Below are 22,080 nucleotides of genomic sequence, written 5' to 3'. Positions count from 1 at the left end.
GGCAGAAGAGTTGTCCCTGCGATAAAACCGAATTTGTAATTGCGGTTGTGGGCAGCAGTGTGGTAATGACTTTTAATTTAACAGCTCTCAAATTGTGGTTCCCAAAGAAGTGCTTTTTCTACAGCATTCTGTATTGGAAAGCCATGTTAACGAAGGTAGACATTCATCAAATGTTTCATTTCTTCTTTTTCTGAGTGATTATCATAGAATCACACAATCATAGAATCATTTAGGTTGGAAAAGATCTTTAAGATCATGGAGTCCAACTGCAAACCCAACCGCAAAACCAACCGCAAAGCCAAGATTGATGCAGTTGCCAGTGGGATTCGACAGTCTAAGTCAACAGGAGTGCTTTGGTTGGAGGAGGAAAAGCATATCTATGAAAAATCTTCTGTTCCACAGGAACAGATGAGGATATCTGAGGGTTTGTAGGTGGGTAGAACGAAGTGAGGTGTTTCATGTTCGCTGTAGAAGTCAATAACGTGTTTTACTTGAACGACTGATCATGCTTTGCCAAAAACCCCAAATGGTCTAGCCTGGCTATGAGCTTGTCCACCCGGTTCAACCTTGTATTCACCTTCAGACACCCATCTGGACCGTGGATGAGTCGCTCAGCTGTCCTCCCTCCCCAAAGCTTTGCAGCCTCTTATGACTATCTAAGAAATGCCCAGTCAGGGAGGCTTGTTAACGGCTTTCCTGAAGTTCAGAAAGGGTTTAATGTATTTCCAATAGCCAGAGCGGATCAAAATTAACCCCAGCTTACAGAGAGGAAGAACAGCTGAAGCACCACTGCCATAGTCCACTGGAGTTGGAGATGTTCCTCTGTCTCAGTCCTCAGACACGGCCAAAGGATAAGGATTCTTCCCAAACCATAGTATGCGGGATACAGCCTAAGGCAGCATATTTTTTATTGTCAAGCAGAAGAAAATCCTCGAAGAGATTTTTTTAATGAAGGCTATTTTTATTTTTTGCCGTTAATGAATTCAATTGAGCAATTTAAAACCATTTCAGGGTTGTTCTTTTTTTTTTTTTCCTCAAGTGACAGTGAAGTCCCACAAATCTAGGGAGACGCTGGCAATAAAACTGCTTAGATAGTAGATAAAATGCCACTGATGGCATTATTTTGCTGCAGCTCGTTGCAGCTATTATGCTCAGCAGCATGATTCCTCATTGTAAGTTCATAAAAGAGCTAATGACAGGAAGTGGAGATTTGCAAAGTTGAATGAAAGTGGAATGCAAATTCATAACAAAAAGAGCAACTAATGATGGGAAGAGTGTACTGAGGACCATGGTAAATGTGCCGTCACTTAGAGTCTTTCAAAGAAATGCACTTGCTTTCAGCCAGGAGCTATTGTAATTAGAGGTAGGAACCGTGTCCTGATTTTCTCCACCCTGATGGTACACAGAAAGTCATGCCGGAGTCTCCTCCTTTACCTGTAAAAGCAATGAGAATATTTGCCTTGCAAATACTTCTGGGACATAACCAAACATGCTCTTCGTGGAGACAAGTATTGGGAAAGCTAAACCTGAATGCAAAAGATGGAACGTGACAGTGGAGTGAGCGGTTACACACCTTGAAAGAACTTCTTTCAGCTTTTTGGGGGTAAACACGTTTGTCTTGGTCATCATTTTTCACCAGGTGCTATCTCTGTGCAAGTAAAATAACGCACGGACCGATATTCAAAATCATTTGTTTGTCACTTTGTCATGATAAGCCATCAGGTTTCACAGGAGATTTCTTTTGATAGATGTGTGGGAAAAAAAAAGTGAATCAGGGATTGGAAGAGCTGATTTACAAGGAAAGATTCAAAGTACTGCCTGTGTGTTATTTATACATATCCCAGGGAGACATGGAAAGCACCTGCATGTCTCAGCAAGGTGTAGATGCTGGGTGGGGGGAAGAGGTGCAGGAGTTGATGGGGATGAAGTTTGTAACTATGAGGAATGAGGTGAAATTCAGAGACTGTAAATGCAGGGAGAAGGATTAAAAAACCCCTCCCTGAGATATTCACTGCAACGAGACTTCAAAAACTCCACCAGACAACGTTCTTGAGACCCCATGCTGGAATAGTTCTACACTGGCTGGTTTGACCTTCTCCATGCTGTAACTGATGTCTCCCCTTGCTGTCCTGTGCTGTATTTCTGAGGGTGGCTTTGGTTTGCATTTCAGGGCTGCTTTCGGCAAAGAGTCAGAAGTTCTCATTGGCAACCTGGGAGATAAACTCATCCCTCAACAGGAGATCCTGCGGGACGTCAGCGACCTGAAGGCCTTGGCCAACATGCACGAGAGCCTGGAGTGGTTAGCAGGGCGCACCAAGGCAGCCTTCTCCAACCTCTCAGCCACCCAGAGTAAGTAGCTCTCATAGGAGAACCTTTGTCTCAGAAATGGAAACCAGCATAAATATGCAATTTTAAGCAGGAGTGGGCATCTTTTGTTCTTGATTTCGAAGCGGGTTTAGGGCAGGGGGAAGTAGAAAGCAAAGCAGGTCCATCTCTTTCTTCCTAGTGAATGCTGTGGTGTGACATCTGCTCAGACTGTGGTGGGCACCACGTGAGGGTGCCAGGAGCATCACTTCTAGCATAAGCTCTCAAGAGTCTTTCAACACTTGAGCTTTTCAGCAGTCACAGAATCACAGAATCGTATAGGTTGGAAAAGACCTTTAAGATCATCAAGTCCAACCCTAAACCTAACACTGCCAAGCCCACCACTACACCATGTCCCTAAGCACCTCATCCAAACGTCCTTTAAATACCTCCAGGGATGGGGACTCCACCACTTCCCTGGGCAGCCTGTTCCAATGCTGGACAACCCTTTCAGTGAAGTAAAATTTCCTAATATCCACTCTAAACTTCCCCTGGCGCAACTTGAGGCCATGAGTCCCTGCTAATGACATTGCACAGGACGCAGGTATCAGTGCCGAGACAGGTTTCATTTTCTTTAAAGCATCGCTAGATCGCTGAATATTTTAAAATGTGTGTATTATAAATTCAGTAGAGAAATTGAATAGCTCTTAATGAGGAATGCCCTAATGTGCATGTCACTGGGGCACTGATGCTCAGCCTGCAAAGGCAGAAGCAACCCTTGGTGAACCGAGGTGCCAGGAGGGCAGAGACAGGGGAGCCTGGAGACACCGCTTCTGCTCCCGGCTGTCAAGGATTGCCCGCACTACCTCTGCGAGATCATTTCACTGCTCTGTGCTTCAGCTTTGGCTTCTCCTCCAGGGAATAGTGATTTTTTATTTTTTCTGTCTGGAAAGTGCTAGAGACGTGATTAGTGTTGCTTCTCTTCTTATCGCTGTCATTGGCATTGTCTGCATGGGGTCACGTTCAGAGGAGGGTTGTGGCTGTGCCCCAGAAGTAGAGCTCGGCATAAACAGACCTCAGCTCTGCTGCTTTCCACCGACGCCTTTCCACTGTTATTAACTCGTGAGGAGTCACCTATAGCTCAGCTGACATGGGGTTAAGCTTCTCCTAGGACCAGGGGTTTGGATCTCACCTGCCTACCGAGACATTCCCAATAGCTGTCCTGTGTCACAGGTTGACCCTGGGGAGGTGGTCGTGCATTTGTTAGAGCACTTCATAGTGCCCTGGATCCCTGTAACAAAATATCGTGTGTTTTACAAATATCAAACATCCCCCGTTGTCTAGGGGTCTATTAAATGCAGCTGCCTCGGGTGTGGAAGGAGGCACCTACACTGTGCTGTCGATGAGGAGCAGAGGAGAAGAAAAGCGTTGCATAAAGAAATCCACACGGCTTGGTGGGATCCCAGGGCACACGGGGACATAGTGAGGATACACGGCATTTCTGCAGTTTGTCATGCAAATACGGAGCAGAGTCCTGGGGGAAGGTACCCACAGGGGAGCAGGACTGGGGGCGGCCAGATCTTCTGAGCTCTTGTGGGAGGTTGGCATTGAAAATCCCCTCAGCCTTACTTTCTTTAAATAAAGTCATAGTATTATATCTCCGTTAAAATAATTGTCCCTCGGCAGCAGAGCATCTCTGGTTGACTGAGAATCCTTCCTATGGCTTGTAACTCTGCTGCAGAGCAGGACCTTTAAATTCTTTACTCCAACTGTCCACGATCAGTTTGTTGGGATCCAGAAGGATAATTAAGATTATACAATCAGCTAACAATTAAAGACCCAAAATACTACAGGTAGCTTTAATATTCCTATAACCCGTACTTTGAGTTCTCAATACCTGAATGACAAGAAGAATTGCTGTGCTCTCGCAGCGTGCACTTTAGAAGATTATAAGAAAAAAGAAAAGAAAACAAAACCTAATGGAAAATGCTATCAAAGTTCAGTAGCCAAATATTTATTCACAGAACTTTAGTAACTGGGAGAGTTCTTGGGGCTGAGGAGTTGTGCTCTGACAGTCAAAGTTGTTAAAAATAAAAACATCATTTATAATTTCAGTTCTAGTTGAAACTCAAATTTTTTAATAAATCAATATTTTCCAAACATAAAAGGGCATGAGCGTGACTTTCAGGCTTCTGAGAAGACGTTTACACGCAGCAGTGAATAAACATAAAAGTATGAAGTGTAATATTTCACTTGGCAGCGTCCTCCTGACAATAAAAATTCATCTTCCTTTGTAATAACTTTATACCAATGCACTAAAATGTCGGTACACAAATGCCAGGAGTACCTGAAAGAAGAGGAAGAACGAGCAGCGTTAGAAAATGATAGAGGCTGTTGACCTCATGGTTATAAATGAAACCTGCTGGAGTGTATCTCATAAATGGAACATCAATAGAGCTGACTGCGATCTGTATGGGAGAAGTAAAAAGTGATGCCGTGGGGCAGAGGTGGTGGTGTAAGTCAGATGTATTTACAAATCCAGCGAGCTACGATGATATGCAGGGGAGTGCAATTCTTTGGGGGAAGCATAGGAAGAATAAACAACAGAGGAAAAATGAGATGAGATGTCTCTTTCCATCCCACCTGGACAGGAGGAGGAGAGCAATGCAAATGCGCTCGGACTGAGCTGAGAGGAGGAAAAATTCAAACTACCTGTTGTTTCAAAGATTCATGCAATGTTAATGCCATAACGCTCAACTGTCAGACGAGTTATTTTGTTCTTTTCTGTCATGGTTTGATCATCTGAATTTCTCAGCGTCTCATTGCTGGAAGCCCCAGCATGTTAATGAGCATCAGGGGAGGGAGGGAGGGAGGAAGGGAAATAACTGACCAGAAGTAAAGCTAAATAAAAGGGGTTTCTGCCACACGCTGAAGCTCCCCAAATTCACATTCAGATTGCCGTAAGTGCAGCCAGCTTTGTCATTTCAGCATCGATAACTTTGACTTTAAGACATGCACACGTGAAACCCAAGCATTCCAGTTCATTGCAACGTGGTTTGTCATACGCAAGTCAACGGGCCGTTAGTCACGCAGCTCACTTTTTGGGTAGCTGGGTTGGGCAGATGGCAGTTGTTATATTCCTTTGAGCAACTCTGTCTTCTGCTTTATTTTTCTCCTTGGACTAGATGCTACATTGAAGTGTCTAGCTTGAACAAGAGCAGTAATCTCATTAACGGGTAGCAGTGATGGGGTTTTATCTTCCCTGCTTACCACATGTTGGGCCAATGCATGATGAGAACACACCTCCAGGTCTTTGACCGTTTCTCTTTTCTGTCCCAGCAACTTGAGATTAAATCTTGGTCCCACTCAGGGCATCATCAAAGCGCTTAGTGAGCGACTGGGACCAGAATTTTTGGTGCAATGCCAGAAATACCGGTAATCTCCCACAAGTCCATGACATGGTGGTGGTGGCCCTGTATTCCTTCCCTCTAGAAAGTCGGTAGCTTTTCCAGCAAAGCTTCCTTGGCTGCAAACGTGCAATTTATAGGCATAGCTATAAGTATTCAGTAACCACAAGGTGGAGTTGGGCAGGTATGGACATCTTTGGGGAAATCCTAAAAAGGGGGCTACCTGTTGGTGGCTTTTTGGTTAGGCTGTCAAAAGGCCCCTTCTTAGAGATAAAAATTCAATAACCTTTTGCTGTGGATGTGCCACAATTATCACTCATTGCTAATAGAGTGTTTTATCATGCTGGGCAGTCTCTGCATTCTTCATTATTTAGTGTTTGCTAAGCTGATGGCTCTTCCATAGCTCTTCCCTTATCTGCACTCCTTCAGAATTGGATTTTATATTTTCCGAACCAGTCAGATATGACAAAGTCATTTTCTTTTGCTCTTGTCTTTTGAGGGAATACAAACTTCTTTTTAACAATAACCATTTAAGGATTAAAGTTGCTGGAAGAAGATGAATTAACTGAGGAAGTCAAGTAAATTTTAAATAGGTTTTATATGAAAATGGAAGTAGGGTTTCCTCTCCTCTTCTTCTCCTGCTTCTCTGCCTTGTCATGTGCAGATATACCATACACTCATCCTTTTTCCTTGCCGGAGCTTCAGTCTTCTGAAGCCCTCTGAATATTTTACAAAGAAGGAATTATTATGCACGATGAAGGAGCTGGGACAATCTTTACATTTTTAAGACGGCTGCACGCTGTGTGTAGGTAGGAAGATGAAAGATTAGCCATTAGCTTACTGAGCTGCAGCTACCCTTTTAAATTCAGCCGGCTGTTGGCATCTCATGACTTCAGATCGTTGTAGTCAGCAGTTAACGACTGACTGGCTTCAGCGTTGAGTTTGAAATTACTTTCTCATGGAGCTCACGTAAAACAGGATTGTCTTTCTCTTCTAGATGGCTTATTGGAAGGAAAGTTTTTGCGTGTGTGCCATGTGCCCACGTATGTTTATAGATCAGTAGATACTCTTGCATCCACCCAAAGGTTTGCTCAGTGTATCGTGTTCACTTTCTGTGTGTGCTTTCTCTGTCTTGTCCTTAATGAAGAATAATACCATTTTAGTACCTTACCGGTTTTATCTAGAAAAACAGGACTCCGGCAGTAGTCTCAAGAAAGACACCTCCTCTCCTGTCATTACCTTCTCCACAAAAAAAAAAAAAAAAGGATCCTGAGGCTCAATATTTGGTCAAAGTAGGGAGGTGCATCAAGGAGCCCTCCGAGAGGAAGCATTGGGTCAGGAGGGTATTGAAATCAAGACGGAAATGGAAAAAACCTCTGCGTGTTTTTATTGTGGGCTGTTTCTTGGCTTTATGTAGCATCCCGGGTCCTGGAGTCATGCAGTTGGGTGAGGACCTTACTGTATTTGAAAACCACACACATACATGCACACTTAAACTTTTTCTTGGAGAAAAGCTTCAAAAGCGTGAAGGACTCAAAACATACTGGTTTTTAAAACCAGACCTAAACCAATGATTTCTTTGACAGTTGTCAAAGCTCTTGACTTTCAATACCAGCTCCTCCCTGTCTCCTCGTGTCCCTTGGAAGGTGGCACTGGAGCAAAGATTCCTTAAAAAGCAAAGATTCAAAGTCTTCAACACAAACCTGGCTTCAAATAGCCGTCGGACTGATCCTGTTTCTGCAGTGGCAGAAACTAGAAGGTGAACTCTCAATAACTGAGGAATGATATGAGTACATATTTGGAATTAACCTCTGCAGCTCAACCCTGCCTACCCATGGGGGAAGCACCCCATATTAGAGGAGATGCGTGGGAGACCTTCTCCGAGGGCTCACTCCATTGCTGGGACTGCCGTGCCCTTGAAGACGTCTTAACCCTGCTGCTGCCAGCAAAGCTGTACCCGCAGCAAAACAAACAGGATGGAGCCGCTTCTCCGCTACCTGCTTGTCACTCCGCAGACAGGAATTGCAATTGCTCACTGGCAGAGCTGGGTCTCCGCTCCGGCCGGTTGCATTAGACGCAGAGCTCATCACTGCGTTTGGTTAAGCCAGCTGCACGCGGGTTTAATGAGAAATGTGGAAACGCCACGCTCCCTTTCCAAAGGGGGGGTTTGCACAGGTCGTTGGGAGAGCGTGGCTTTCCAACTCTCCCTCCCCATTTCACACGAGCCGTATTCGGGGGGATGGAGAGACCCAGCTCCAGGCAGGACGCTGCCTTCCCCCTCCGACCCCGGCCTTCCTGCCCCCGCCTCTGCCCCCAGTCCCACCGCGACAGCCGTAAGCAGGGTGTTTAAGTGACGTCAATATGCCAAAGTGATGGAGATGCCAACATGCAGACTGGGAGATAAATCCCTCTTGTTCTTCCCGAGGAAGTCCTTTCCCATTGGCTTCTTACCGCTTTTTTTTTTTTCACCCATCAGAGCAACGGAATTGGTACCTTGCACCGTACAAAAAGCCAGCGTGGAGTTTGTTACTGTCACAGGCTTTATCCAGGAATGCAACAATTTTCCCACTCTTAATTCCCACTGCCACATTGCACTGTAATCCCGTGGTTTCCAAATTAGAGGCCTCAATCTCGCGTAGGGTTGTGAACCAGCCGGATTTAATTGCAGAAATGCCGAGAAGTAAAATCACAGTGAGGACACCAATAATAAAGCTTAGGGGTCGTTGGCTTCACCTATTTGTGTTGCAAAAAGAGCATGGCTCTTCCCTGGCAGCTGGGTTGGGTTAGGAACACCGTCAGGATGCACTCTGGTCTGTCGGCATGTTTTTAAGGCGTTGTAAAATGAGGAGATTTATTTAGGGGCATTGCAAGGCCAGAGCTTGGCCCTTCTGAAGTATCTAAAAGGGCATTCAGCCTCTTAGCTTCTTTATCCAGGATGCTTCCAAAGCAGGTTGTTTCCTCCTGTTCAGGGGTGCTTTCACCCCCAAAGCAAAGGGCAACGAGTGGAAGAGACCTTCACCACTTCTTCTGCAGAGGGGCAGCTCTTCACCCTTTAGACTCGCAGCGGCTCAGGTGAGCTACGACTCCATTCAGAAGCAGGGTGGGGGAAGAAAAAAAGGTTTGTGCTACAGCTTTTTACCAAATACTGCAGCTATCTGTCACTGGCTGTCTCTTATTCATGAGAATACTGAGCATTTGCATCGCATTTTCCAGCCACAGATCTCAAAATGCTTTGAAAAGGTTAGGGAAGGCCATTACAGGATCAAGACTATCCGCGGCCGCTTTGCACCCGGAGGGTCAGCCGCCCCTTTTGCCTGGCTCTGTAAGCCTCCTCGTACTGAAATGGGCTTTGATGGCTAATAGAAAGCGTCCTGCAACACTCGAGAAAGTGATGCCTTTTCAAATTGATGGCGGAGCCCCTTTATACCACTCTGCCCGAGTAAAGGAGCTGTAATTTACAGTCACTTTAAGGCCCCTTTCTGCTGACAGAGTGGTGTAAAGGGGTCTCAGTACAAATGAAAATCAGGCCCTTTGCGATGGTAAAATTGATGCCTTTCATTTCGTAGTCAGGCCACACAGTGGTGGTGAACTCAGACGGGTCTTTGTGTTTAACCCCGGTGTTTCTAATGAACTGAATTCAGCTCTTAAATGGGGCTATATTTCTCTCAAGTTGGAGCTGATTTTTTTTCTGTCACTGAACTTGTAACACGGCTTGCTGTATTGATTGCTCACGGGGAACTTTTTTGTAGAGATCTATTAATAGAGAACCTTATTTAAAAGCCAGATTAAAGATGATCAACACGTGCCTGACCTCATGCAGGAGAAGGATTGGGTTAGTGAATGCTGTTGCTTTATTATTGCAACAAAAGTACATTTCTTTCTAAAACAGAAAAAAGCTGCAATTTTTTTCCAAATGCAAACCATCTGCCATTAACTTAAAAAGATAAATCTTGGGTGCTTGTATTATTTGATGAATATCTGTTGCTTCAATGTAACTTAGTCTAAATGACAGCTTTCCGTTTTAGCTTCTTAAGCAGTCTCATTTTCCAATACTTTTTTTCCTTTCTGTTCCGCTAACTCAACAGTTGGTGCTTTTCTGCAAATGCTCAAAACGTGATCAGATCCCCTTCTCAGGTGCTCTGAACCTTCAAAATACGATCCGCCGTAATGTCTTTTTCCATCTCATAGCTGTGCACACGTTGTCGGAATGGAGATCCGGTGCCCTGGGGTGATCCCTTTCCACCTCTGCCTTGGAGACTGTTTGATCAGGATCACGTTAACTCCGGTTGTGGCTACGGGGTGTTTTACAGATGAACGCAAGTTCACCCTGTCCATGCCCTGAGCTGACCACAAGTTACGTGAATGTGGGTAGTCCTGCCATAAGCTCAAGATGTCAAGCCCTGCACCTGCGTAGAGTGTATTGATACGGCCTGGGAACGGCTGGTTCACAATGGTGTTGGATGTCTTCGTTCAGATCTAGTTGGTTCAGAGAAGAACCAGAGGAAGCCAAAAGGAAAAGGTCTTCTTGGGCACCTTAGCTGTATCGCCGGGACTCGTATCCACGCAGCTCCCTCTCGTCAATCCCACAGCGCAGCCTGTTCCTGTGCTGACATCTCTGGGATGCTGCAGGGATGACCAGTGTCGTCTCCTTGCTGCTACAAACCCCACCATTGTCCACAGCATGCTTGGGGCTGGTATTTAGTCAAGAAACGAGGTACCTGCCTCGAGTCATGGGTTTCCCCAGATGGGACTCCCCTTGAGCAAGGACAGGGGAGCTTTGCCATCCTCAGCCACAGTAAAATGTGGGTCTATCAAGTCCAAACCAAACCATCTGTGATCAGCTGCTAATTAATTGCCATTTGTAGTTTTAATAGAAGCTACAAATGTATTTACACTTACGTAAAGCTGCTACAAACAGGTTGGAGACTCCTAGCTAATATTTAGACCTTGGGCTCAGCAGATACGTCACGTCACCTGGAGTTACTCCATACTGAATGGTAAAAGCCTAATGGGGATCCAGTGTCAGAGTGCAGAGGCCTTTCAGAAGACGTTTGGAGAGAAAATATTTAGTATCTATCGGTATCCTGACTTAGAGCATTTATGAGCCTTTCATCAATGACTCCAAGAGCCATTAGCAACATTATTGATGTGTTTTCTCCCGAAGAGCCTCCGGATTGAATGGATTGACTTAACATATCAAAATGGGATTATTTTTTTCCACTCTTAAGTGCCAATTCAGCAAAATTGTCTTGGATCTGAAAGCAAAGCTGTGTCTGTTGGTCTCTTAACACCAACTGAAGCTGACCAGGAGCTGAGCAGAGCAATTCAGGCAGTGGACAAGAGTCCAGCTGGTACCATCTTAGCTGAGTTGGCTTTTGGAGGACTAAAACCATGGAAAATTTGTTTGGGACAGCAAAGCGTTAAGACTAACGTTTAAGACGAGCAGGGAACTGCTGACCTTGCGAAGACAAAATGGCTGTTTTGGTAAGCCTGAGCATTAAAAGATTCTTGTGGTTTATTTTATAATTTTGGCGATAAAATTTTGTAGCTTAAATACGGGTCTGCTTTGCTGGATCTCAGGGAATGAAACCACACAGTCATCAGCCAACTAAAAGCTCTTGTTTTCTTGCCAAAGTGATCTCCTAGTGCCTTTCAGTGCCTTTTTTTCCCTTGAATGTCTGCAGTAAAGCTGTTCTTATGGATTGGTGGTTGCAGCTTTCCCCAGCCTCAACGCTTTGCATCAAATATTTAATGGATAGAAAATGAGACGTTGTTTTTCTGACCTGGATGCTCAGCATTTATGGTTCTTTATCTCACACAATAGGCACACCACCGTGATGCAGTCCCAGTATTGATCTGGTGCCGTGGGGTCAGCACTTAGCTTACCGTCATGATTACACTAATTACTCTTGTTCCATCTTTCTTTCCTCCCACCCACCAGCCTTAAACGCAGGGGATTGTCATGTAAATAAGTGACCTAATTAGCAGTGCTTTCAAACCATTTTACAATGAGGATCCCTCATGAGTAATACCAGCAAATCAAGGTTTTTGTGGAAATAACTCCAAAGAGCCTGCTGTCCACTCCAGTTGGTTCAATGCATTAGGATCTGTTTATCTCTTCTGAAGAAAATGACTCATTGGTGTCAAAGATTAATAGCAGTAAGTCACAGAATCACAGAATCACAGAATCACAGAATCATATAGGTTGGAAAAGACCTTTAAGATCATCGAGTCCAACCATAAACCTAACACTGCCAAAAACCATCACTACACCATGTCTCTAAGTACCTCATCCAAACGTCCTTTAAATACCTCCAGGGATGGCGACTCAACCACTTCCCTGGGCAGCCTGTTCCAATGCTTGATAACCCTCTCGGTGAAGAAAAATTTCCTAATATCCAGTCTAAACCTCCCCTGGCGCAACTTGAGGCCATAAGTCCACCTGCTTCTCCTTGGCTTGTTAGAGGTGACAGCTTACTATAGTGTGGAAGAGGCAAAATCATTTTCAAAACTAGGTGACCAGACTCAAAAGTGTGGTCAATGGTTGACGTCACCAGTGAGTCACTTTGCCACGGTGCGTGGGCTATGGGATCATTCTCACCTAACTAGCATTTATATTCGTATGGGACTTGGGGGAAATGACTCTTAAATAAGCGAGAATTGTGGAGAAGTCAGACTGTGAGTCTGATGCATCTGATGCAAAACGTAACTAAAGTTCCTGCTGATGTTAAGGTCATCTTTGTGCTTGTCTCTTGTCCTGTGAGTGGATTCTGTGTGTTTCCCATTCTTCAGCCTACGTTTGAAAACCCTTTGTAGTTCCCATGGATATGCATATTCACACCGTCCTCTATATCCTCCTGGACAAGACTCATTCATTCTTGTTTGTCTTCCAGCGCAGACCTCCCTGCTGCTCCTCCTCTTGCTTTGCAAACCAATCTATTAAAAACAAACAGCCCCCAAACCACTTCTGTCTGTAACTGCCCACAGTCAAAAGAAGGATCCTTAAGGTATCCACTTAACTGTATTTATTTTCATTCCGCTTTCTTCACCTTGCCCCTGCCTCTTGCAAAGAAGAGCAGTTTTGCTCTTGGGCATCGGGACACCGATTGACTACAGGACTTCTGTTCCCTGCTCTTCCAGTGAGTCCAGTAGACTGGGAGGTTTAAGGTCCTTTTAGAAATACGTCCCTCTCAGGACATCTTCTACCCAGAGAAGTTTTGCAACGATGTTTTGAGGGCATTTATTGGCAAGGTGCAGCTCAATATCATGGAGGACTCTGAGGAAAGAAAGGAAGAAGTTGAATTTATGCTTGTGTTTGCAAGGGGAGTTATGTGGAGTCTCAGATGGTTTGGACCATCACCCCCGTTCCTGGCCCAGTTGAGCAGTCCCTTAACAAAACATCTTGATCCCTCAGTTTTTAATTCAAGGCTCAGTTAAGCTGCTTTGTGCGTGTCCTAATACCAATCACTGATTTTTCTTTTCTAGTTCTAAGGCAGCCTTATGTGCAGGTTGACAGCTTTTCATAGGTTTGGGGTTTCTTTTTATATTAATCCGAGTGCATGGCCAAAGCTCATCTTCCTTATTCTTTTAGCTGCCAAAAAATTAATCATTTCAATTCATGTAGGACCCATCCTAACAGCGGTGTGGAGAATCTTCCATGAAGTCGGTGCATAAATGTCTGTTGTTCCCCTCTGCCTTGATTCACACGATGTGCATTTTTCTGTATTTTTCACAAATGCCCAGCGTTCCTGCCCGATGCTCGCCAGTGCGTTAACAGCGGAGCTGGCGTGCCCGGAGTCAGATACCACTGAAATATCATTAATTTGACGATAAGTACATTATGTTTATTCCGAATGCTGTGAAGCATTCTTTATTGACAGTTGAGCTAAAACCATCTCCATCAGCTCTAAGGACACGGTGCCTTGTACGAAGCAGCTGGCCTTGAGGTTTTCTGTTTTCCTTCCGCTCATTTTTGCTCCTTCATTCACAAATGTTGACCATTTTTAAAAGGTCTTCTCCGCCTATTGAAACCAGTGACAAATGGGTAAAGAAATTAGTTTGCTGGTGAATTTTTGGCTCTGTGTAGATTGACGGAAGTGTCTCCATTGACTTCACTGGAGCTATGATTTTGCCCTGTCTTTAATTGAAAATTAGGTGAAGCGCGTGGCTGGTTTTGGCTAACCAAGCACAGAGGAGGGTGGGAACCACCACACAGGCAAAAAATACTTTCCATAACTCAAAAGCAGATGAATGGGTTTTTACTAAGCTTTCTAAATCAAGTCACTTTTTGCCCTGCCCCTCTAGCTTGGAGACACCTTTTTTTCCCCCCTGATAATCCCTTTCCCGAGGCTGCATATTTGCAGAAAGTAATGGAAAACAAACCACTTTTAGAGGAGTTATTGCCTTTTTAAAAGTGCTGATTTCCTTGTGAAATTTATGCCTGCCAGCAGAGGCAGACGAGGAGCTCCGCAGGCAGCTCTAACGAGACAATTCATTAACTAGCGAGTGTACACACGCCATAAAAAACATTAATTCACAAAATGAAAAACTAATAGAGTGTTTAGCCTGTTCTTTATCACCAGTGACAGTCTGTGCTCTCCTCATCATTAGTGTTTACTGAACTGATGGGGACTGCAGCCCAGCCTGCTTATCACCACTCATCGCAAATGAGGTCGCGATGCTTTTTTCCGGCACGCTGCCTTGTCCCCTCTCCCACACGTGAATTTTAACATGGAGTGAAGGGCAGAGAGGCATGGAAGGAAGCTCTCAATGCCAGCCTTCAGTTTGGTCTTGCTTTTCACAGGGTTTGGGCACAAGTTCTCCTTCCTTCTCCATCCCCATCAGAACCTCAAGGAGATTTGCAAGGGAAAATCCCTTCCTTAAGTATCTTCCCACACAGTCCTGGTTGCCTCTGCTAGACAACAGGATTCATTAGTAGGAATTTGCTGTGAGTAATATTAACGAGAAGCTCTCCCTGAGCTTGCTTTCTCTTTACTTCTGCTTGTCCTTTAAGTGTTGGCATAACTTTGCCCCTTCAGCACCAGTGAGTGGTTTTGCCATTGATCCCAGTAAAAGGTGAGCCAGACCAGTTCTGAGTATTTAGATAATTCCGTCTTCCCATCTCTTGTTTGAAAGGCCCCGACCTCTTAAAGTATGTCCTTTCTTGGTATTTGTTTTGTCTTAACAAGAATCCCTGCTCTCTCCTGTGTTTCTCTATCAATCGAGACGGTCAGCTGTGCGCTCAGCCCACACGTGCGTGGTAAATGTTCTCCATATCTCAGAGCTTTGCAGGGGTCAGGGGCGAGGAGGAGGGTTGCGGCCGTTGCATGGGAGACTCGGTGCTTGGCTTAGGTAGGCGCCGACTGTCGTCACCTCTGCTCATCGGCTCCCGCGCTTGTCGGTAGAGACGAGCGTCTGTAGAAACAAGCGTCCGTAGAGACAAGCTCGCCTTGGAGTCACGAGTTAATCTTACCCATCGTTGTGGAAGCGAAGGTCAGAGCACTGATGTGCAGAGCCACAGTCCTTGCTGGTTGCCTGGACTAGGGAACTGCCTTTCGGTTTGGAGCCTATGTGAAGAAGACAGCTGACATCAAAAATCGAAGTGTTAGATGCCAGATACGTTGAAGGTTGGACTAGATGACCTTTAAAGGTCCCTTCCAACCCAGACCATTCTATGATTCTGTGATCTTGGAAGTCTTGGGAGATGTCATTGCTCTTAGGGATTTTTTTCTCTATATTTAAAATCTATAAAGAGAACAATTTAGGTAAAAAGGAGCAATGCAGCAATATCTGCATCAATATTTTAAGTGTTCAGCCATATCTAAGAGGCCCAAAGGTCCACACTTCTGAAAAGGAAGGGGGAGAATGTCAAACCCAAAATCTAGCTTTGGTTCCTGTATGCTTGTAGCTCTGAAATTAATCTCGTGAACTTTGGGAGAATCAAAATCCAGTTCCAGATTTTATGGCTCATTCCAGTCCTTTTCTATAAAGCTGCAGCTCTGAGATCCCCAAACAGACCAATTTAGAGGTAGGCAGTGAATGATCTATGCCTTAGAGCTTCAAATAATACTCCTGCAGCCAGAAACCAGTCCAAGTGGCCATATGGGTTGCATATAGTTGTTGTTGTTCATTATTTCTCGAGCACCACAGGTGTGCAGAGCACTTTGCGAGAGGATAAAAAGAGAAGGCCCCTGCTCCTCGGAGAGCTTACACTCTAAATTAGATCGAGACGGCATCTCGAGAGCAATAAAAGATAAAAGTGGGAGGAAAGATGTGTAACCAGGAAAAGCAAAGCGGTTTGAGAGCAGGGTCCTGGTATTTATTTCCACAGAGAGAAAATCATTTGAGTTGATTTGCTTTGTTTGGGTCTCTTTGGTTACTTAGACTTTTTAATCTCCAGCAAGTTCTAACGTATCTCCCAGCTCCTGCGGCCAAAGGCAGCCGTCTCCGTACAGCTACGTGGAGGCGATGCCCCATGCCACTTGTGTCACCTTTCGGTGGGGCTGTGGGCATCTCGGCGACGTTCCTGTCGCCCCACAAAGCCCTTGCTCACCAGCATCACCACAGCGGCAGCTTTCCTTTACTCGGCTCTGGCCCGGGTTGACAGACTATGGCTTAACAGAAAGAGAGGTGGTTTTTTAATGGTGACATATTTTTAAAAATATTCGTTTCCTCCTGCTGTTTGGCTTCAGAAGACAGAGGTCTCCTGGTATATGTCTTCCTTCAGAAATCTCGCCGGAATAAGTCCTTGATGTTGCATCTAATGTGCACGCTGTGCTGCCGTACTCTATCTCCTTTAAAAAAACCCCACATAATCACATATCTAATTCTTCCCAGCTTCACCCAATGCTTTTTCCTTCAAATAACCAGATATTCTTCTTTTTTATTGGTGTTAGAGTAGCGATTTTGTCTCCTGGTGGCATCGTCACCTCGTGAAGCTAAAAGCTGTGGGAACAGGAGATGTGGAGAGCTCAGAGTCAGCTTTAATGGCAGTGATGGATAAAAACACGTTATCCAGGTTTTACACACTGGGAACTAAAGCACAGAAAGAGAAAGCGGTGCATGAAATCCCCAGAAAAGTCTCCAGCAGAGAGAAGAGTTAACCCTCAGTCTCTAAAGGCGTAGTCCAGCATGTAACCCATAAGAAATTTCCTTTTCCGTGTGTGTATTTGCAATTATTTTGGAGTTTCCTCTTCTGGAGAGGAAAGGAGTAAGAAATTAAAATTTAAAAAGCTGTGAACTGGTCCCTAATGTTACCTGCGGGGCACAGCAAGCGTTTCATACCGCATCTCTTTTCCCAGTAAGAAGGGTTTTTTCCCCCGACAGAGTTGTAAAATTTCTCTGTGAGCCTTTCCCTTTTCCCCTGTAAAGCAAATGCCCGTAGTGCTAGGTAAAGCCTGAGCATGTTGGAGGTTTATTTTTCAGGTTCAGGTTGCACCGGACCCGAGGCAGAGCTTGTAACCTTAGGCTGATTTTTCTCCTCGCGCTATTAAATCATTCAAATCTGTTAGCAGTCACCCTGCTCAAGCAGGGAGCGGGCAGGACGCGCTATTGTAGACCTTGATTGGTTACAGAGGTTTGTTTATGGGCAATGCGGCAGGTTTTGTTTAATATTCCAGAGGTCTGGTAATTTACATCCATCGATTTACAAGGCACAATCTGTCAAGAGGCACCAGCGTCGCACTGAATTGCAAAATGATTGAAATCATTGGTGACAACGAGCGTGTTAAGTTTATTTTTCTCAGGTTTGCTGGAATGAAACATTCGTTCTCCTTGGAGTGAGATATCTTGGCTGTGCTTATAGCAAGCTAGAAGAAATCCCAAACAAAACCGTAACTGTTATCCAGCATCACGGGAAGATCACTTAAGACAAATGAAATTCATCTGTTTGGGCTGCAAGATGAGAAGGGCCAGTGGAGCAAGGTGTTGGCCACTGCTTACCCGACCGTTGGGTATTTTGTTGTCCAGGAGGGCTCATATGTTCAACTTGGTGTAAATAGGTTATGAAGGAGGAGAAGGGGAAGAAGAAGTGGATGGCTGCTGATCTGCTGGTTTGCTTGTCCAGCATTTCAGTTGGAGATATCTCCCTCTTTAAGCAGAGAGCTCAGAGCGTGCTCTGGTGGGTTGAATGTCCATGCAATGCAGGGTCACCCTTTGCCCAAAGAGCTGGGCAACTCCAAAGCCAGCTCCAAATTCCATTTTTTATTCAAAGCCCCTTAATAATTTAGGCTCTGATTATTTTTTGCTGCTACAGCTCCTTCTGTGGGTTCGTGTTGCCAAGGATGATGGAGTAAAACTGTCTTGAGTGAGGCTTAAAGAAATGGGATTTTCTCGTTGGCTGTAAAATGGTCCTTTCTGGATGTCCAAAGAAGGAGAAAGGAAAATGGATGGGCTCTGAAAGGCTTCCTTTGATCTCAAAAAGCAAAAGTACACTTCAGTGTCCTCATCGTGCACGGGAGAAATTGGTATGCATCCCCCAAGCCAACCTCCTCCCCGCCACGGGGGCCCTGAACACCCAGAAGGACTTCAGTGCTCTGGCTTTAAATAAGGAGCAGATTGTCCCTGTCTCCCTCCTCCTCTTATCTCCACTGACAAATATAATTAGCTTCACTTAAATTGCTGTAAATGAATTCTAGAGAGTAGAAAAATCGTGCATGTATCTCTCCACTGCAGAAAGTAGCTGACTCTTGCGTTTCGGGTGATGGGTCCATCCATCTCCACCGCTTGCAGGGAGGCATTGCTGGAGCGAGCTGGCACGATCAAACCAGAGGCTGCAGCCCTGGCACTGCTAAAAAGGGATGCTTCTTGCAGCGAGTCCATCTCCAGGAGTGAGGCTGATGATAGAAACTTCTCAAAATGTAGGATTTTTGACTAAAAATAGATGGGTTTTTCCCCCCATAATAAAGGTGAGCTTTCCTGCTTTCTAGGGTGACCCTAGACCTGATCCTGAGTGTCGTGGTTTAGCCCCAGCCGGCAGCACGCTCGCTGCTTAAGCGAGCTTAAGCTTAAGCAGCCGGCTTAGCAGCACAGCTAAGCCCCACGCAGCCGCTCGCTCGCTCCCCCCCGGTGGGATGGGGGAGAGAGTCGGAAGAGCAAAAGTAAGAAAACTCGTGGGTTGAGATAAGAACAGTTTAATAAATGGAACAAAATAATAGTAATAATAATAATGAATTGTAATGAGAAGGAAAACAACAAGAGAGAGAGAGGAACAAAACCCAAGGGAGGGAAAAAGAAAAAAAATGAAAAATAAATGATACAACCGCTCACCACCCGCCGACCGACGCCCAGCCGGTCCCCGAGCAGCCATCGCTACCCCCCGGCCAGCTCCCCCAGTTTCTATACTGGGCATGACGTCATATGGTATGGAATAGCCCTTTGGTCGGTTTGGACCAACTGTCCTGGCTGTGCCCCCTCCCATGTCCTGGGCACCCGGCAGAGCAGGGGGAGCTGAAAAAAGTCCTTGACCAGTATAAACACCGCTTAGCAACAGCCAAAACATCAGTGTGTTATCAACATTATTCTCATCCTAAATCCAAAACACAGCACCATACCAGCTACTAGGAAGAAAATTAACTCTGTCCCAGCCGGAACCAGGACGCTGAGCCCAAAGTCCTGCCACCCTCCAGGGAAACAAATGTCACTTGGAGGTCTTACAGCGGCAAGGCGGGCGGCAGCTGGACAAACAGCTCGTCCAAAGCGTCTTCCGAGAGTCGTCTCTTAACACCGTTATCTGGAAATTAGAGGCTGTGTAAATAAGCCCATCGCCCCCTCACTGATAATTTCATTTTCTTTGTGGGAGAGACCTCAGTGAGCAGAGAGAGGCTTGGAGAAGGGGGGGGGGGCGAGGGAGGGGGCATCCTTGCGGTTCCTCTTCACCCTGGGTGGGTTGTCCCTCTCATTTCCCTCTTTATTTCTCTTTTTCACTCCAGGCCAGTTAATTATTTTCAGCAGGATTTGCCAGGCTATGACTTTCTCTACCATGTTCCTTGGTTAAAAAAAAAAAACCCTTCATAAATACTGCTGGGATTGCAGGAGCTGCTGAAGGAGGCCGCTTCCAGGAGCCGTGTTTTACGTGGCTTCATGCGTGCACGCTTTTCTCTGTTATAATACACAGTACGTTTCGATGCACAAGTAGGCACTTTGCTGTGTGCGATCTTTTCCTTTTGCTTTGTCGCGCTCCTTTAATTGCACAGTTCTGTCTTGTAGGTTTACCTCTGTTTCAATTTGTTTTGCACAAAATAGATTGGGGCTTTTTATCTCCTCATTTTGTTTGTTTTTTTTTTTCCTTTTCCGACTAGATCTGAAGGTGTATTTAATTTTAGGAGCGAATCCAAAGCTCGGCGTAGGATCCTCTTTCAGAGCAGGTCTTTGGCTGTACAAACAGCGGCAAGTGACATTTACTTAATCAGTCTCCATCAAAATGAAAGTTTATTGTCAACAGTTCCTTGGTGATGTACAAATCCTTTCTGTGCAGAGTTGCGTTGGTGTCTGGCTAAGTGTTTATCGTGTAACGAACGTTAGCACAAGAAAAGAGAGAAGGAAATGTTTCTTAAAGCTAGCAGATAGCATACGTCCATTATTCAGGTTGATCACAGAACAACTATGAGCTGAAAATGTGAAGCAACCATGAAACAAAGCAGCCATGGCAGAGCAAAAGAGGATTCCCAGGGGAGACGGGAAAGCTCTAGTCCCGTTGGGGCACCAGTTACAGCTCAAATACAGCGTACAGCTCTGGTTCCCCGTGTTCAGGACAAGTTAATTGAAACCAGAAGGGGTGCAGAGAGTTGCTTTTGTCAAGCACTGGAACAGGCTGCCCGGGGAAGTGGTGGAGTCCCCATCCCTGGAGGTATTGAAAAGCCGTGTAGATGTGGTGCTTAGGGACATGGTGGAGTGGTGGACTTGGCAGTGCTGGGTTAACGGTTGGACTCGATGATCTTAAAGGTCTTTTCCAACCTATACGATTCTATGGCTCTATGATTCTGTGAAGAGGGATGCCAGGGATGGAGAACTCCGTAAGGCAAAGAATAATGTTGGCATATGAAGAACCAAATATAAAACATCAGTGAATAAGCTTAGGCTGGAAATTAGATCCCAAACTTGGCTGTTCCAGAAGTGATGTTTTGAAGGAGCCAGCAAGGGTAGAAATCTGAGGAACTTAAATATGGCACACAAGTTTATGCTCAAGGCCATGGGACACAGGGCTTGTGGGGACTGGACCTGATGATCCAGGAGATCCCTTGCAATCGCATTATTTAATTGAAGTGGAAGTTTTCTAAGCAGGGCTGCCTGATTTCAAACGTTGCTAATCACCCTATGCAGGAAGTCATTTCTAAAGTGCTGCTTGAACAAGGACTTGAACTCAGCTATTCGGGATACGCTTCCTCTAATTAGGGCGGCACATATGATAACAGCGTGTTACTTTTGTTAGTGAAGCTACTTCTTTAGCTCGAGTGGCAGCAATTTGTGTTGCAGGAGAGAAGGTTGAGGGTCCAGGCACTGTGATAAAATATAAGGGATGAAGGCTGCAGAGTTACGGCTGCATGGACACCTCGCCAAGAGAGACAACGCTCTTGCTGTTGGGATAAACTCAAGGTGGTTTTTTAAAGAGATCTCAGTGGGAGGGAAACAGTTGGTCCATGACCAACTCATACCTGTCGCCTGCTTTTTAATTGCTTTACTGCCTAAGAGCTGTGTTTTATTAACAAGAACGAAGAAAGCCTCCCAGATGCCTCTGAAGGGGTACGGGCAGGCAAAGACTCACTTGAGATTACATGGGGAAGTCTATGGTGACCAAAAGGGACCATCTTTCCTGTCAGTGCCACGCTTTGGCTCCCGAGCAGCTCTTCTCCCACTCCGAGCAGAGCAAGATAAATGTTCCCGGATTCTGCAGCTACAGAAATACTCATCATAGAGCAATATCTTCCCAAGCAAATGCATTCCGGTGGTTGATTAAACCCCTCAGATTCACTTTGGAGTTTAATCAATAGCAGAAGCAGTTTGTTGCTTCATACACTCCCCAATTATAGACGTTACTGCTCAGCCCAAAGCGGGGGAGAACACACGTGTTTAGGATGGAAGCAGACAAGATGCTGTGGTTGCTAAAGCCAAGGGGTATTGATGAAGTATGTCACGAATTTATACTATCTTCTTTTGCTAGCCATGTCTCCTGGCCAGGACAGCCATGCCAGTATGGAACACCTTCCTGCATCCGAACAGATCCTGCAAACCCTGAGTGAGCTGGCCAGGTCTTTTCAAGAGATGGCTGACCGTTGCCTGCTGGTTCTGCATTTGGAAGTCAGGTAGAATCCCTGAATTTGGGTATTGTGGGGGAGCTCAGGAGGCTATAGGTTAAGATTGTGTGCAGAGTACA

General features: G+C 45.3%; 1 protein-coding gene across 1 annotated transcript in view; it reads left to right on the top strand.

The window, feature by feature from the left end:
- EXOC4 (exocyst complex component 4) overlaps positions 1–22,080 on the top strand; it is a 558,486-nt gene that overhangs the window by 356,289 nt on the left and 180,117 nt on the right. The window contains exons 14-15 of the mRNA XM_075515833.1: positions 2,171–2,349; positions 21,868–22,009. Of these exons, the coding sequence (XP_075371948.1) occupies positions 2,171–2,349; positions 21,868–22,009 (321 nt within the window). The remainder of the gene's footprint in view (positions 1–2,170; positions 2,350–21,867; positions 22,010–22,080) is intronic.

This window comes from Mycteria americana, chromosome 1 (genome assembly GCF_035582795.1).
Source record: "Mycteria americana isolate JAX WOST 10 ecotype Jacksonville Zoo and Gardens chromosome 1, USCA_MyAme_1.0, whole genome shotgun sequence".
Lineage (NCBI taxonomy): Eukaryota > Metazoa > Chordata > Aves > Ciconiiformes > Ciconiidae > Mycteria > Mycteria americana.
The sequence above is the reverse complement of the archived record's forward strand: the minus strand, read 5'-3'. Positions and strand labels throughout refer to the sequence as shown.